This window comes from Bolinopsis microptera, chromosome 6 (genome assembly GCF_026151205.1).
Source record: "Bolinopsis microptera isolate Bmic1 chromosome 6, MBARI_Bmic_1.0, whole genome shotgun sequence".
Taxonomy (NCBI): Eukaryota; Metazoa; Ctenophora; class Tentaculata; order Lobata; family Bolinopsidae; genus Bolinopsis; species Bolinopsis microptera.
Genome location: NC_087077.1, coordinates 2,596,459 through 2,611,999, shown reverse-complemented (window position 1 = coordinate 2,611,999; position 15,541 = coordinate 2,596,459). Strand labels below are relative to the sequence as shown.

Sequence of the window (15,541 nt, the reverse complement as noted above, 5' to 3'; positions counted from 1 at the left end):
GTCTGCTCGAACCCAAAATTCGCATTCATGATAAAAAGGAAAACTAATCCGAATTAAAAGAATATAATAAAATATCCGTTCGGTAATATATATCGCATAAAACTGTTTCTAATAGGCCTAATAGTAATTATAGTGGAAAAAGCTCAGTCAGTTTTAATGTCTTTTAACTTGGGCCAATCCCTAACACTTAGCAATAAATTAATTTCGCAGTTCAAATCAATAAATTAAGATAAAAACGTTAAAACCCCGCAATCAAGCTGCTGCGGAACTATCTCCATTCTCAACATCCTTCTTCTTTTTCTTCTTCTTCTTCTTTTCCGTCGCTGGAGTTTCTGGAGCGGGCGTTTCTGGCGCTTCAGTCGAAGATGATTCAGCTACAACTGCTTCTGAAACAAAGAAAAGTTAAATAAGTTCAATCACTTGAACAACATGAACAATAAAATCTGTTATTTTCAACAATTTTTGCATGAAAACCTAGCTATTATAGGTATAACTAACAAGACCTTACAATTCATTACAAATAAAAACAACAATTTTTAGGATTATTACCACTTTTCCTCTTCTTCTTCTTCTTCTTGGGAGTTTCAGGTTCAGTAGTTTCAGCTCCTTCTTCAATCTTAACTTCAACCTCTGACCCTTCTTCCACCTTTATCTTCTTCTGAAGTTTTGTGATGGTTTTTTGTCGGCTATCGACTAAAAATGCACGATCAGATATTTTATCTTCGGCATTTTGAATAGCCGTGATATTTGGAGTGGACCTCATTTTGAATTGATTTCATATGCCATTTGTATTATCTACCACAGCAATAACTGTGCAGGTTCAACACTAATGGTACAATTTCTGCGGGAACGTGGCACTAATTAGCGTTTAAAACACTAATTTTAACATGTTAAAGCAACTTATGTCTAAGCAAACCTACTAATGTGGAAACCAATCTATCATTATTTACAAGAATAATGTTCAGACTTCAGAGTGTTTAGAATGTTTAGAGATACGGATAGATCCAACCAACCATGATTTATCTAAGATCAAATTCAAAGAGTAAAAACCTTCTTCTTCTTCTTCTTTTCAGTAGCCGGAGTTTCAGGAGTCTCAGAGGTCTCCATCTTGACTGCTGAGTCATTAGACTCACTCCTCGCCCGTTTCTTGGACTCTCCCTCTCCGGTTACCACGGTGTTTGAAGGAGCAATGGGTGTTATCGTTTCTGGAGTATCACCTGTGGATGGTAGTATATTGAGCAGGAGATAAGAGAAAACTGGTGCCGTCTAAATCTAGGATATTTCCTTACTTTTAGAATACGTATAATGAATCTTTAGTGGCGATATAATAACATTTCTCGATTTAAGTGATAAAAACAACAAGTGAACATACTTTTGATAAATTTGAGCCACTCAGCGGGAGTGTTATCATTAGGTTTTCCGTGTTTGTCCAGTTTTCCGACCTTAACAAGGCCCTTCTTTACTGAAGCCATTGGGCCTAGACCCCACTTTCTTGGATACACGTCCCTGTCCATGATGACTCGTTTCAGTTTTACTACAAAGCCATGGTCACATGTTGCCATGGTACTGGAGGTCATGAGAGCATGTCCAATAGCAATAGCTTCTCCTTTTGTAGTCATGAGAACTACTTCTTCTCCTATTTCAATACCACTCTCGAACCGCAATACTCCTGAAACATGATAAGTTAGAACATTTTGAACAGTTGCAGAAACGTGACAAGGTGTAGATGTAACATTACAGAGGGCGGAGACAGAAGCACTAATCAATTAAAATGTAAATGTCTACAAAAAATATGAAATGATACTACTTATGGTTCACTGTAAACCGTAGAACAGTAAAATCTAACCTGGAAGAGTGAGTCTAGCTCCGTAGCAGATAGCATTGATAGCACTGTCCTTAACAACCACCCTCTTGTGGTTCACCAACAAGCACTCCAGTGGTTTAATACACCTCCTCAGATATGACTCATCCTTGGTGTTGTCATAGAGGTACTGAGCGTCCATAACATCGTGCATGGTGACTAGTCCATCTGATTCGTGCTGAATTCCACTCCTGCATCTTCTCAGCTCCTGAGGTTGAAATGGAAATGAAATCTCGGAATCTCAGAAAAACATAAAATGAATATAAACTTTAAAGTCTTTAAAATAAAATGATTATTCAGAAATGCTGTAAACAAATTCTTAATTCAGAAATACAATAGAGAATGCACGATTGTATATGCCAAATTTCAACATTCCTTCGATTACTTCGAAAGATAATTATCTAATTACAAAGTTAATTATCAAATACCTGCATGTGAGCTCCAACTCCCAGTAGTAATCCGATATGTACACAGAAAGTTCGGACGTAAGTTCCAGCTTCACATTTCATCCAGAAAATTCCTGAACAAAACGCACGTGTTAACCTCACTAATCGCAATTGAGTGGGTGCAATATTTTTGAAATTCCATGCGCTGCACTGGCTCCTTGGGAATGGGGATGGTACAAGTCATAGAGTTATAAATAAACTTAAATCTGAACTGACCAAGTTTCTGTTCTGGGTCGTATTCCAGCAGCTTATTCTCGTAAATGGTTCGTATTCTCAGCTGTCTCTTCACAGCAGATATCAGTGGAGGTCGTTGGAATTGAGCACCTAGGTGAGATGGAGGTTGCAAGATGTGGTCGTAAAATAGGAGCGGTAACCTTGATAACTAAGAGGTTTCATCAGACAATCTGATGTTTTAAAAGTGTTATCGAATAGAAATCTTCATGGCTTACCTTTAAGCTTCTCTAAAGTCTTGTGGAGGTCTATTTCATCATCAATTCCGTCATGAAGTCTGACAATACCGATATATTCCTTTCCTGCATTCTGTTGAGATTTCACCAATCGGGTGGCTCGTTCGATACAAACGATCAAACAACCTGGGAATAGTATCATACTTATAATATGCAACAAAAAGTTTCCAAGTTCACACTACACATATGTTAGCCGTTAGGGTGAATATCAAAAACAAGCACAACAAACTTAAATCAGATTTAATTAAGCTGTCGCTTTCCAGGAAAATAAAATCATTTGATAATGAGATTCTGATTGTAGAATGGAAACTGATCGTACTTGTAGTCCAAGTTAACGTTAGTGAGAATAAACACCCTACGCGCGTGGGGTGGACTCCTGGGGTGGACTTTTATTCAGCGCGTATTTTGTAGCCTGTTCAACTTGACGTTTTGAATCGTTACTATCTCAATGTCACAGATACATAGAATGTGAGGTGATCATCTTAAAGAGAAACGTCTCAGCTTTCACCTGGTGTAAAGTTTATCTTTGTTCTCAAAATATAGCTCGCTCAGTGTGCAACAGAAGTTGACATTACAATAACCACGTCCGCGACCGGTCGTCAGATACCGGAGTCTTGCACAAAATTGGGTCCCTAAATTAAAATTTTATGACACAGTTACGATGAACTAGTGTCTAGGGAAACATTTGGTGAAAGTTTCAACTCTCTAGTATAAAAATAGCTATAGTTATTGAAGATAAACCGTGAGAAAATTCCTCTTGTCGGGATCGACGCCATCAGAAAATCCCTTCTGTACCACGTGACAACGATTAGAGCGTCACGTGGCCGTCACGTGACACAAGTGCGCGCATCTGGTCGACCTTTCTCGTGGGAAATCCTGATTGCCTGATCGATCTCCTGGGAAATCCTGATTGCTACGGAAAGGGCTGACAACCACTGTTATTTTTGTTCCTCAATTTTCCAGTTCACTTGCTCAGTGCTGTCAGTTGTTTTTTGTTTGCCCTGCTAAATAAATTTCACTCCGTCATAATCCCCTACTCCCCTATCCAATGAACTGTTTCTGTTACAGCTGCCATTCTGTTGACTTGACCCTAACTTAGTCTTATCATTGTCACTTGATAACTTTATCCGTGTGCACTTTCTCGAAACTCACTTATCTTTGTCAAGACTCAGCCTATCTCAGATCTAAATGTTGCCTTAACAGACTTACTGGTCACTGCACTGGGCCCTCCTTTAAATGCAAATATCATATGAGCAGCCGATCGATTTATTGCTTGAACTGTGCATCCTTTTTTTTAAATACATAAGGTCAATTTTTCTATCGTGAAACTTAGTCACTGAAAGTGAAGACAACGCAATCTGGCTGTGCCGGTTCCCCTCTGCCTAGATCACTTAGAATATCCATAGTTAGCAATACTTTAATCGTTTAATGCAGCGATATAGCCAGTTATAATTAATGCCACATTGTAGATTTTAGCCTGTTCCAATCATCCTTATATCGAGTTAATGAAATTTATGAAATTGCCTACCGTTCAAATCGCTCTCTGTTGTTAGCACCACACTGATTAACTACAATGTTCCAATTTTTTAGAATTATGTCCGACATAATTCTAATTTTTGCTGTTACAGCAGATAGTTATGGTGAAATGGCACGCAGGAATAAGTCATCCCTGTCCTCCAAAAAGCACATGAAAAGGTACTTGGTAAGCCATGTCTTTTCCAATATCAAATCCAATGTATCACAATCTGTGGACTTTTTACTCAAAAACTAGATTGATTAATTGATAATTCATTGCTGATTGTTCACGCGCCCTGTATGGAAGTATAAAAATGGTAATCCGCATACTCCAGGAAGAATTGAAGCAATCTCAAGAGAAAAGAAGGGAATCTGGATCCTTCGTCGGATCGTCACAGAGCTTAGAGGGGAGCTCTACGCTTTACTGGCCATGCAAAGCAGGGAGAGTGACGGAGGCGGAGGCACTGCTGGCTGCTGGAGCGGACATTAACAAGCTGGACAGAGCGCAGTTGAACCCTTTCATGGACGCGATCAACTCAGGTAAATCATTTGACCGCCTTAACAATATGGGTTTATCTAACATTGGTAATAGTAGCAAGAGGTTTTAGTCATGCGTTTGATTACAGCACAGTGTGAAACCCTGAAGCATACGTCGAGCTCTAAACTCTGTTTTGTCTGATAATCAATTATTTGAATAGTGAAGGATTAAATTTGGTAACTTGATGATCACATAATTAACAGAACAGGTCGACTGTGCTAGATGGCTGCTGAGGCAAGACGGTTGAAAGCTCCAGCCCGAGATATGGTCGTTTTGTAGGGAGAGGGGGCTAGAGTCAGTGCTAACAGCTTAACAGAAGGTAAAATCCTGAACTTTTGTTCATTGATTCTTTGAATCAATGAACAGATTCAAAGAATCAATGAACAATCGTTCAGATGTAAAAATTATTTATTCACTATTTTGCATTACATTTAGTTACAGGACTGACATGCGACATCCGTCGTTGACCTTTGTCTTTATTTCAGCAAGGTACGGAGAGCGATCCATGGCTGTCCCGATAGACCCACTCAGACTCCTGCCGGAAGATACTCCTCCGGTTGATCCAGATGAGACAGTTCTAGCAGATGATCAGTTACAGACTGAAGAACATATCCCACAGATCAATGCGTCAACATCTGCAAATGAAGGTACTTCAATCTGCTCTTCTTGTATATGTCTTTGTGCCTGCGTCTGTGATTGTACTGAAGTGTACTCTGTGTGTTTGTGCTTGTGTCTGTCTTTGCATCGAGTGTGTGTCTCTGATTGTACTGCGTGTGTCTGTAATTGTAATGTAGTGTACTGAAGTGAACTATGTGTGTTTATGTGTGTGTCTGTGTGTGTATGTGTCTGTGTGTGTATGTGTCTGTGTGTGTTTGTGGGTGTGTTTGTGTATGTCTGTGTGTTACTGTGTCTGTCTGTGTGTCCGTCTGTGTCTGTGTGTGTCTGTGTTTATGCTGTGTCTGTGTGTCTATGTCTGTATGTGTTTGTGGGTGTGTGTATCTGTCTGTCTGTCTGTCTGTCTGTGTGTCTGTCTGTCTGTGTGTGTGTGTGTGAGTGAGTGTGTGTCTCTGTGCGTCTGTGTGTGTGTGTGTGAGTGTGTCTCTGTGCATCTGTGTGCGTCTGTGTGTGTGTGTGTGTGTGTGTGTGTGTGTGCGTGTGTGTGTGTGTGTGTGTGTGTCTGTGTCTGTGTGTGTCTGTGTGTCTGTGTGTGTGTGTGTGTGTGTGTGTGTGTGTGTGTGTGTGTGTGTGTGTGTGTGTGTGTGTGTGTGTGTGTGTGTGTGTGTGTGTGTGTGTGTGTGTGTGTGTGTGTGTGTGTGTGTGTGTGTGTGTGTGTGTGTGTGTGTGTGTGTGTGTGTGTGTGTGTGTGTGTGTGTGTGTGTGTGTGTGTGTGTGTGTGTGTGTGTGTGTGTGTGTGTGTGTGTGTGTGTGTGTGTGTGTGTGTGTGTGTGTGTGTGTGTGTGTGTGTGTGTGTGTGTGTGTGTGTGTGTGTGTGTGTGTGTGTGTGTGTGTGTGTGTGTGTGTGTGTGTGTGTGTGTGTGTGTGTGTGTGTGTGTGTGTGTGTGTGTGTGTGTGTGTGTGTGTGTGTGTGTGTGTGTGTGTGTGTGTGTGTGTGTGTGTGTGTGTGTGTGTGTGTGTGTGTGTGTGTGTGTGTGTGTGTGTGTGTGTGTGTGTGTGTGTGTGTGTGTGTGTGTGTGTGTGTGTGTGTGTGTGTGTGTGTGTGTGTGTGTGTGTGTGTGTGTGTGTGTGTGTGTGTTCTTTCATAGAAGTTGTTATTTCCAAGATACGAAGTTCGAAAAGCTAGCATTTAGTAATAGACGAATTTTGCAGCTGATATCAGAATCGAAATGATGATGGTACTACACGAGATGCTCATGGAAAAGGTATCAGTTTGCTTTTCTCCTCCCACGAGCAGTACAAAGTGTGGGTTCAACTTTAATCTGATAGAAGATATCGTATGCGGAACCCAAGCCCGGCTATGTCTGTACATAATAACGAAAGAAACCGGTAAGTTTTTAATCATGTAAATGTTCGGCCGAACGTTTGCTTTCATTTTAGACTAGTGACGAAAATCAACAATCGTTTGCCAGTTTGGTTAGTAAAATCGACAAAAAATAGTCCATTCCCCAAGGCCATGATATTCGAATTCTGCCCGTTGAAATCGGCCACTCTGATTTTTATCATTGAACTTTGCATTGATGACATGTTCATTCTCTACAGGTTATGCTGCGAGGGCGTTTAGCTCGATAGATGTTGAAAATGCCCACAGCATTATAAATCATTTGGACCGCCGAGGGGTCCAAAACTCCTCAATCGAAGAGCTTAGTAGACATGTCAGCAACCTACAGAGACTTCAAATTCTCAGGAAAACCTCTCTAGGACGGTAATACATTAACTTGTTTAGTTAATAAATTTAATAAGTAGATTTTGAGTGATGATTACTCAATACTGATATCGAGGTACCATAAAAAGGGTATATAAACTTATCACTTATGCTTATATGCTTATACTCTTATACTATCAATGAATATCAAATCGCCTTCTCTAGTTATCAAACCCAACATAAATTAAATCTCGGCCTACAAGGACTATTCGATATTTACAACAGACCGAGTGAATGTCTCAATCTTTTCAGGAAGCTTTATACTCCGACATCCACAATTTACCACGCCCCTGAGATCGACAAAGGTCTTTCTGATAGATTGACTTCCAGCCAATTCGATCTATCGAAGCCGAGTGGGAAGAACAAAGAACTGAAACCCATGGTCGCAACGATGCTCCTCGCGGACAAGGGAGAGTTAGGGCCATCGGTGGTCACAAGACTGCAGAATATTTATTTTTTTAAGCGTTGAGGTTGTCACGAAAGCGTACTGTAACGGGACTGTATCAGATTTGAGTGATTTGATTTTGTGATTCGCAGTTCACGTGATTTTATTGTGATCTTAGACTGTAAAAACTATAAAGGTTCAAGTTAAACTATCGTTGCCATGATTATGTATTTTGGAACTGTTCACGTTGAAATTGCTTCGTTAATCAGCAGTCTTCCTTGGTTACCTTCTACTGTGTAATGCAGCTACGATCAACGATACTTAGCTAGTACATTCATAGTAACTGCACTGAGAAGAGTAAAAAATTTGAGCTTTGACGGAATAACATTTCCTTGTTTTTAGATACGGTTACTATTCTAGTGAGGGGTTCATAGCTGACCATTAAGGTCTTACTCACAATAATTTGTGCTCTGATATTGGCCGTACTGACTGCTGTTGAAAAAGCCACGCCATCAGATGTGCGTCACGAGAGTCCACCCCAGTAGACCCCACTACGTACAAAATTTGAAATTTTCCCAAAAACTTCTGATTAAGCTAGTTTGTTTTCAATAACTTTTGCAATATTAACAGTAGACCCTTCAAATTTTCACCAAATGTTTCCCTAGACACTAGTTCATCGTAACTGTGTCATAAAATTTTAATTCAGGGACCCAATTTTGTGCAAGACTCCGGTATCTGACGACCGGTCGCGGACGTGGTTATTGTAATGTCAACTTCTGTTGCACACTGAGCGAGCTATATTTTGAGAACAAAGATAAACTTTACACCAGGTGAAAGCTGAGACGTTTCTCTTTAAGATGATCACCTCACATTCTGTGTATCTGTGACATTGAGATAGTAACGATTCAAAACGTCAAGTTGAACAGGCTACAAAATACGCGCTGAATAAAAGTCCACCCCAGGAGTCCACCCCACGCGCGTAGGGTGATAAAGGAGATATTAAGTATTTACCGGTAACTTTGGGATCCAGAGTACCACTGTGCCCAGTTTTCTCTACCCTGAGTATACGTTTTATCCAAGCTACTACTTCGTGAGAGGATGGGTTGGCTGGTTTGTCCAAATTAATGTACCCAGTTCTAACGTGAAGATCTGTAATATGTCGTGTTACACACAAGAATAGAGTGTTATATTTAAATGTTTTAATAAATCTGTTTTAAGCAGTTTACTGAACAAAAAACATCTTCCATGGGTTGATCATAGGGAAAAAACTTAAATTGTTAGCAGTCATTTTTACTGTATATTTTTAAGCAGTGTTAAAGTTTCATGCGATTTATTACCCAAAGGACGTTTAGTAGGAGAATATCCCTCTGTCAGCGGAGTGTAATGTCCAGTCCTTACATTCAATCTGTCGTAGTTCTTTAAAAGTATTGGCCACTCGCTCGTATCGAGTGCTGGAGTTTTGGTCGAGGGTTTTATGACAAAATCTGCATCTACATTAGCGTTCTCAGCAACTTTTTCTTTCTTTACCTTTGGCTTCTTGCCAACTTCGACCACTTTGGTCTCTGTAGCCAACATAACTGGGGCCTAACTGAATAGTGGAATCAAATGGAATGGATACACAAGTGAAAGACTGCATGTTTTTATGGTAGTTACAGTGGTTAAAGAATGGTACTTAGGAAATATTTTCGATTAGAAAAGTCATGAAAATTGACTGGGATCCCAGCAATGTGGGGTTTGAAGTTTTAATGTATTCTTCGTTTTGGAACTTATATTACTACACTATATATTAAACCACTACAAAACAATCTAAATTTCAATATACGTTTTAAGCAACAATATTCTTCTAAGAGATGCCTTCAACAAAAATTAGTGCTTATTTCAGCTTCCAAATTTGGCCAATGAAACAGATTAAACTTGTATACGAAAAGAAATGTGAAGACAGTATACACTGCACCAGCCCTCCTTGGTAGCCCAGTCAAGAGCACGAGAGATATCTTCGAACTCCCTGTTCAATGTAGCGGCCTAGGCATCATCAATCCTGTCAGAACATCACCTCGTGAATTTGATCAACCAACAAGACCCAGACGGGGGGGGCCAATGGCATAAAATGGCATAAAATGGCATAAAATGGAGACTTTTTCTATGGAGAAAATGGAAAAACCCATGAGTAATTCTCCATTTTCTCCATTTTATGCCATGAATTTTGTCTTCGAAATTTCATCTTTAACACCATTTAACACCTAAATTGGACATCCTAACATGTTTATTTACGCTTACTAGGGGCGTAACAAGCTTATGAAAGCTCATAGTAGGATACTAGATGCTTATACTAGGTTAGTAGAGGCACACTTCAGGCAAACTCATAATTACTCAAGCCTAGTGTAAAGTTATTTCTACAGGCTACAGCAGGAGTGAGTAATACTAATAGGGGAGAGTAATAGGCACTGAGAAGTGAGATCTCGGCCTGCCTTCCGAGATCGCATTACCAGGGGGAAGCCTCGAGTCCAAATTTGTGTATCGAGGGGTAGGTGTAGACTTCGGTAAACCGAAAAACCAAAAAAATATTTTCGGCTAATAATGAAGAGGGTAGCATGAAACGTGGAGAAAAGTGGTTTTTAGAAAAACTTTGAAAAATTTTGACTTAGAAAATTTTCGGCCCGAGTCATTCTCGATACGTACCTCTCGTATCGAGAGCTCCCGATTCCGAGCTCGTGTTGCAAAGGGGAGGCCTGCCTTCCGAGATCGCATTACCAGGGGGAAGCCTCGAGTCCAAAATTGTGTACCGAGGGGTAATTTTCTAAGTCAAAATTTTTCAAAGATTTTCTGAAAAACACTTTTCTCCACGTTTCATGCTACCTTGTTCATTATAAGCCGAAAATATTTTTTCGGTCAAAATTTTTCAAATTTTTTCTGAAAACCGCTTTTTTCCACGTTTTATGCTACCCTGTTCATTATTTGCCGAAAATATTTTTTCGGTTTTTCGAAGTCCACACCTTCCCCTCGATACACAATTTTGGACTCGAGGTAATGCGATCTCGGAAGGCAGGCCTCCCCTTTGCAACACGAGCTCGGAATCGGGAGCTCTCGATACGGGAGGTACGTATCGAAAATGACTCGGACCGAACATTTTCTAAGTCAAAATTTTTTTAAATTTTTCAAAGTTTTTCTAAAAACCATTTTTCTCCATGTTTCATGATACCCTGTTCATTATTGGCGGAAAATATCTTTTTTTTAAATAATTTTTCTCGAAATTCTAAATTTTTCAGGTTTTCAATGGCATAAAATGGCATAAAATGGAGACTATTTCTATGGAGAAAATGGAAAAACCTATGAGTAATTCTCCATTTTCTCCATTTATGCCATTGGCCCCCCCCCCCCCCCCCCCCCCCCCCCCAGACGTCATCAAGCTGGATTTGGGCAAGATGAAAGAAAATAAAGAACTGAGGAAACAGAAGAGAATATTCTCCCTCAAAGGTCCTAGATGCTCTGTACTAAGTCAGATCATCAACTAAAGAACCACGTAGACCAAGCAAGAGAGAAGGGAGCCTCAACATGGCTCTCAACACTACCACTGAAGGACCTCAACTATATTCTAAACAGGGAGGAGTTCCAAGACATCATAAGTCTATGCTATGGAGTACACAATGTGGTCTTCCTCCAAAAAGCAAAGTGTACAACAAAGATAGAACTGCACTCCTGTCTGTTTAACCAACTTCATTTACAAAGACGACCAACACCGAGGATGAAGCCCGTCGGTGCAGCTGTTGGACTGTATGTGCCCTTTGAAAGAACATTCTTTGACAAGTCCTAACTACGGCTCAAACACCTTTAAGTCATTAGATAAGATCTGCAGTGACCATGAGAAGGAGAAGAAATGTTTGCATGAGGAAAGTATTTCAGTCAGAGTAGTAGAGAAGTGATCCTTTTACCACTGGTCCCACAGCTCTGCACTGCATTTGTAGATTGGGCGTAGAATCCGAACACGTGTGTTTAATTAAGTAAAACAAAATTTAAGTAAAACAAAATTGAATAAGATAAAAGCGAAGAGAGTTCAGGCTAATGCTAACTTCCTGAAGGTTATCTTGTGAAAATTTAACAGTAGTTTTTAGCGCTCGATTTTCATACAAAGGTGTAAATTAGCGAACATATATATAATATGCGCGGCGCGCCTAAAATTTTTGTTAATTTTTAAATAATTTTTGTCCACAATCGTATTTATAGCGCGATGCGTTACTGTGCCGCGCCGCGCACTCAATGAGGCTTCTCTCTAGATCAGCGAAATGCGCTACTGTGCCGCGCCGAGCTGAGATGAATTGACATCGTCAATTAACAATCGTATTAAAAACATTTAAATTAATTCATATTACAAAATATATTGTCATACTTTGTATGACCCGCCGCGCACGAGTGCGCGGCTCCCCCTGTATCGTCAAAACTCTACTATAGTGAAGCGACCGTGGGGGTCACCACGTGATACAAAAATGTCATGGCATCAAAGTACCAAAATTTAAATGCGCGCGAAAGTCTAAATTGTGAATATTTTTTATTTTTATCAGAAAAAAATTAATGATTAAGAAATTGGCTTAATTTTTTAACATTCTTAATTTTTGATGTTTAGCGACTTAAATAAAATATAATGCTTATACAACATTTTTCGATAAGCGAAAAATTAACTTCCTCAACAAATTTTTAAAATATTGTTTGCTAAATTTTGAGTTCACATACATACATGTTACATGGTAAGGTCTCCTCCTAGTCGTTGGAGTGGCCTGCATCACACACATCGCGTTGGCGGCGTAACATATGTCTCCACTGTACTCGGTTGGTAGCCAAAGCTTCTGTTGTGTTGTTGTCGATGTTTTTAACACCTGTAAACTTAGCAGCATCTTCGAGTACGCAGGACTTCCAATTCTTACGGGGTCTGCCCTTGACCTCTTTCCATAATTTGGCTTCCAGTGAGCTTTGAGTTCACATAGCCATGTGTATATATGTGTACTGCGTGACGCGCTTGTTTTGCGTTATAGCGCTATGCTGTATGCGTTACTGTGCAGCGCCGCGCACTCAATTGTGCTTCTTGCTAGATCGGCGACGCAAATGCAATACTGTGCCTCGCCGAGCTGCGATGAATTGACATCGTCAATTAAGTTTCGCGCTACTGCAACATGCAAGCGACAAAGCTCTGGTCAGAGCAAAATTTTGAGTAAAATCAGTAATTTGCCATTTTACCTGCGGAAACACAAATTAAAAAGCACTAAGCAGTGCACAAAATTATTTTCGTCTATTTTCGTCTATAAACGTAATGCAAAATTAAATATGTACGTTTCCTTTCTCAGGTTAAAAAAGATTAAAAGAATAATTTCAGAACTAATGAAACCACTAAATTCTATTTCATATCTGTAGCTTACCAAAACGCGCGCCGAGTTGAACTCGATCACTCGTCGACGGTGATCCTGGTAGGTCGAATTACGAGTCAATTGTGGCAGAAAGTGCCTTTGATGCTGATTGGCTGAAAAGTTTGCGCCAAGAGTTCTAATATTTGAAATAAATATTTTACGTCTATCACCCGTTAAAATTCTACAGTCAAAAATATATAAGAAATGTATTTGTATGTTGTTTTTAGTTGTCATACGTTGTATGACCTTTATTCATGTCATACGTTGTATGACCTGCCGCGCACGAGTGCGCGGCTCCCTCTGTATCGTAAAAATGCCACTGTAATGAGGGTCACGACGCGACGTTATACAAGTCTTTAGTGTATAGAGTTGACGGATGTTACTCGTCTAAATTTCTTCGAAGTAGCGCACGCCGGGCCCGATCATTAACAATGGTCAATGTATAGAGTAGAAAAAGCCCGTAAAGCCTTTTTGCCTCAACTATTCACAATTTATAAAATTATGCTATTTAAAAAATCAAATATTGTAATCGTTTTAAAGTTGCTTCTTAGATTCGCGCCACATGCAAACAAAATTTAATGAGTATCATCATACATATTACATCCGTCAATCACTTGTGACCCGCTGCGTACGAGTGCGCAGTTCTCCTGTATCGTTGAACTTCTACAGAGGGTTACAATTTAGCTTTGGGGGTCGCGATGTAATACAATTTAATGTTTAATCAATCACCATTCTGATTATACATTTGATATGTTGTAGCGCGATTCACTTCTGACCGCGTATCAAATAATGTTTATTACACTTACTAGGGGGTGCACGATAAAAATAAACTTGCTCGGATTTTCAAAATTTTTGTACCATTGTTTTCTAGAGACTGTGAGAATTTTCACAGTACCAAATTTTTCATACCTTTTTGGAATGATCAGTGAGTTTCGCCTATGTGCCATATTTGATGGTGCGCGGCTTTTGGAGCAAAATTAGGTGTAAAACTTGCGTAATTTGACCAAATTCGTTGACTTTTGTCGTATTATGTTATCATATCTTCGGTTCCTGAACATGAATCATGCTGAAAATTTGTCAGAACCTTCCAATCATACTTACCCACCGAACCTAATTTAGTTGTGAGAGATTGGCCTTGAATAAGAGGTCTAAAAATGACAAAATAGGTATAAATTCGTCGATAATTCAAATTCTGACCATCGAAATTGCTCAAACTAAATTAGGTTCAGTAAAACATAAGTGTTTGCGTACGCTGACCAAATTTCAACAAAATTGTTATATGGGAAGTATTATAACTTTTTGATTATTTCCGAAATAATGTGCTGGCCGAAATACGAGCTAAAAAACCATTCAATGGTCAGCGCGCGCGTCTTACGGTCGATGGCGCACTGCCTACACTTACGTATCTAGAGCTTGCTAATCTATTTAATTGTACTCACGTACTCAGAAAGCTTGAAAATAACGCCGCGCACATATATTGGGGCGCCAGGTAACCTTAACGGATGTTACTCGTTTAGATTTTGTCGAAGTAGCGCGCGCCGATTTCTTCTCGAAATGTTAAGTTCATGTTAACTAGGCCCGAAATGCTAACTTGGCCAGAGCAAGTCACAAGTGATATGAAGTAGCGTGCGCCGGGCTAGTTCATTAACATTAACAATTGTGGACAACGCGATACACGCGCACTGCACTGCTCTGAGTTCAACCAATTCTCTAGGTGGCCCTGCACCCTGATATGAACCACTATTCGAAACCCGGAAACCGGAAACCCTATCTCTCCATGCAATCTGATCCCATCCCTGACAAAAAGCATATGCCGAAACCCTAACGATAAATTAGACCAACTTCCTTATTAAACAATAAACGGTCATATCACGTGATCGAGCTATGACAGTTTTTCGTTGTAGGTTTGAGGTTTATAACCTACCAGGACGCGCGCCGAGTTGGACTCGTCGACGGTCCTGATATTTGAAACCAATATGTTACGTTTATCACCCGTTAAGTTTTTCGTCGATATCTTGCCAGGGGAGCATTTTAAGTTTAACCCTATTTACAATGTCATGGGGATGAATTGGAATGCAGAGTCAGCGTCCGAAAATACTTCGGTTCGAGTTGGTTTCAAAATCAACTTTTTAAAAAAAATCTCGAAGATCGAGTGTAGAGTGATTTAGCACGCTCCAAGTCCACGCTCGCAATTCTACAGAAAATCCGTTAGATTTTATATTTATTTGGTTTCATGTTTCAGTGAAGTTTAATTAAGTTTGGTTTCAGTTCGAGTTAAGGATTTGAATTTCAATTAAAGTTAACTCAAAAGTTGGGTGCCTCGTGAAACTAAAAGTGAAAAGTAAAACGACAATATTTCAAATTATAACAAATTCAACTTTTATGAAAAATGTTGTAAATTAGCGAGCTTGGTTATCATGCCGATTTTACGTATAGTATAGAAATTTACTAAAACTGTGAGATAATAACTCGACAGAGCAAAGCAGAAGCTTCTATTGAATAACTGATGTAATGTGTGTAATAAATTAACTATGAAAATGTACACTGAAACGGTCA

General features: G+C 39.6%; 1 protein-coding gene and 1 long non-coding RNA gene across 4 annotated transcripts; one reads left to right on the top strand and one right to left on the bottom strand.

Moving 5' to 3' along the window:
* Nucleotides 1-237: 237 nt before the first annotated feature.
* Nucleotides 238-9,187, bottom strand: LOC134816630 (uncharacterized). Of its 3 annotated transcripts, none has more exons than XM_063825565.1 (10): nt 8,930-9,187; nt 8,604-8,741; nt 2,757-2,900; nt 2,524-2,631; nt 2,290-2,381; nt 1,847-2,069; nt 1,373-1,669; nt 1,051-1,217; nt 550-658; nt 238-386 (listed from the first exon to the last, which is right to left on the bottom strand). In XM_063825565.1, the coding sequence occupies exons 1-10, from the start codon at nt 9,165-9,167 to the stop codon at nt 253-255; spliced, it is 1,650 nt and encodes a 549-aa protein (XP_063681635.1). In that variant the 5' UTR covers nt 9,168-9,187; the 3' UTR covers nt 238-252. The 3 variants fall into 3 exon arrangements, with proteins under 3 accessions (XP_063681635.1, XP_063681637.1, XP_063681638.1); XM_063825567.1 differs by having other exon boundaries at nt 550-655; XM_063825568.1 differs by having other exon boundaries at nt 550-652.
* Nucleotides 6,521-7,786, top strand: LOC134817208 (uncharacterized). The gene is made up of 3 exons (XR_010160483.1): nt 6,521-6,831; nt 7,045-7,207; nt 7,460-7,786. It is a non-coding gene; the product is annotated as an uncharacterized LOC134817208 (long non-coding RNA).
* Nucleotides 9,188-15,541: the final 6,354 nt, after the last annotated feature.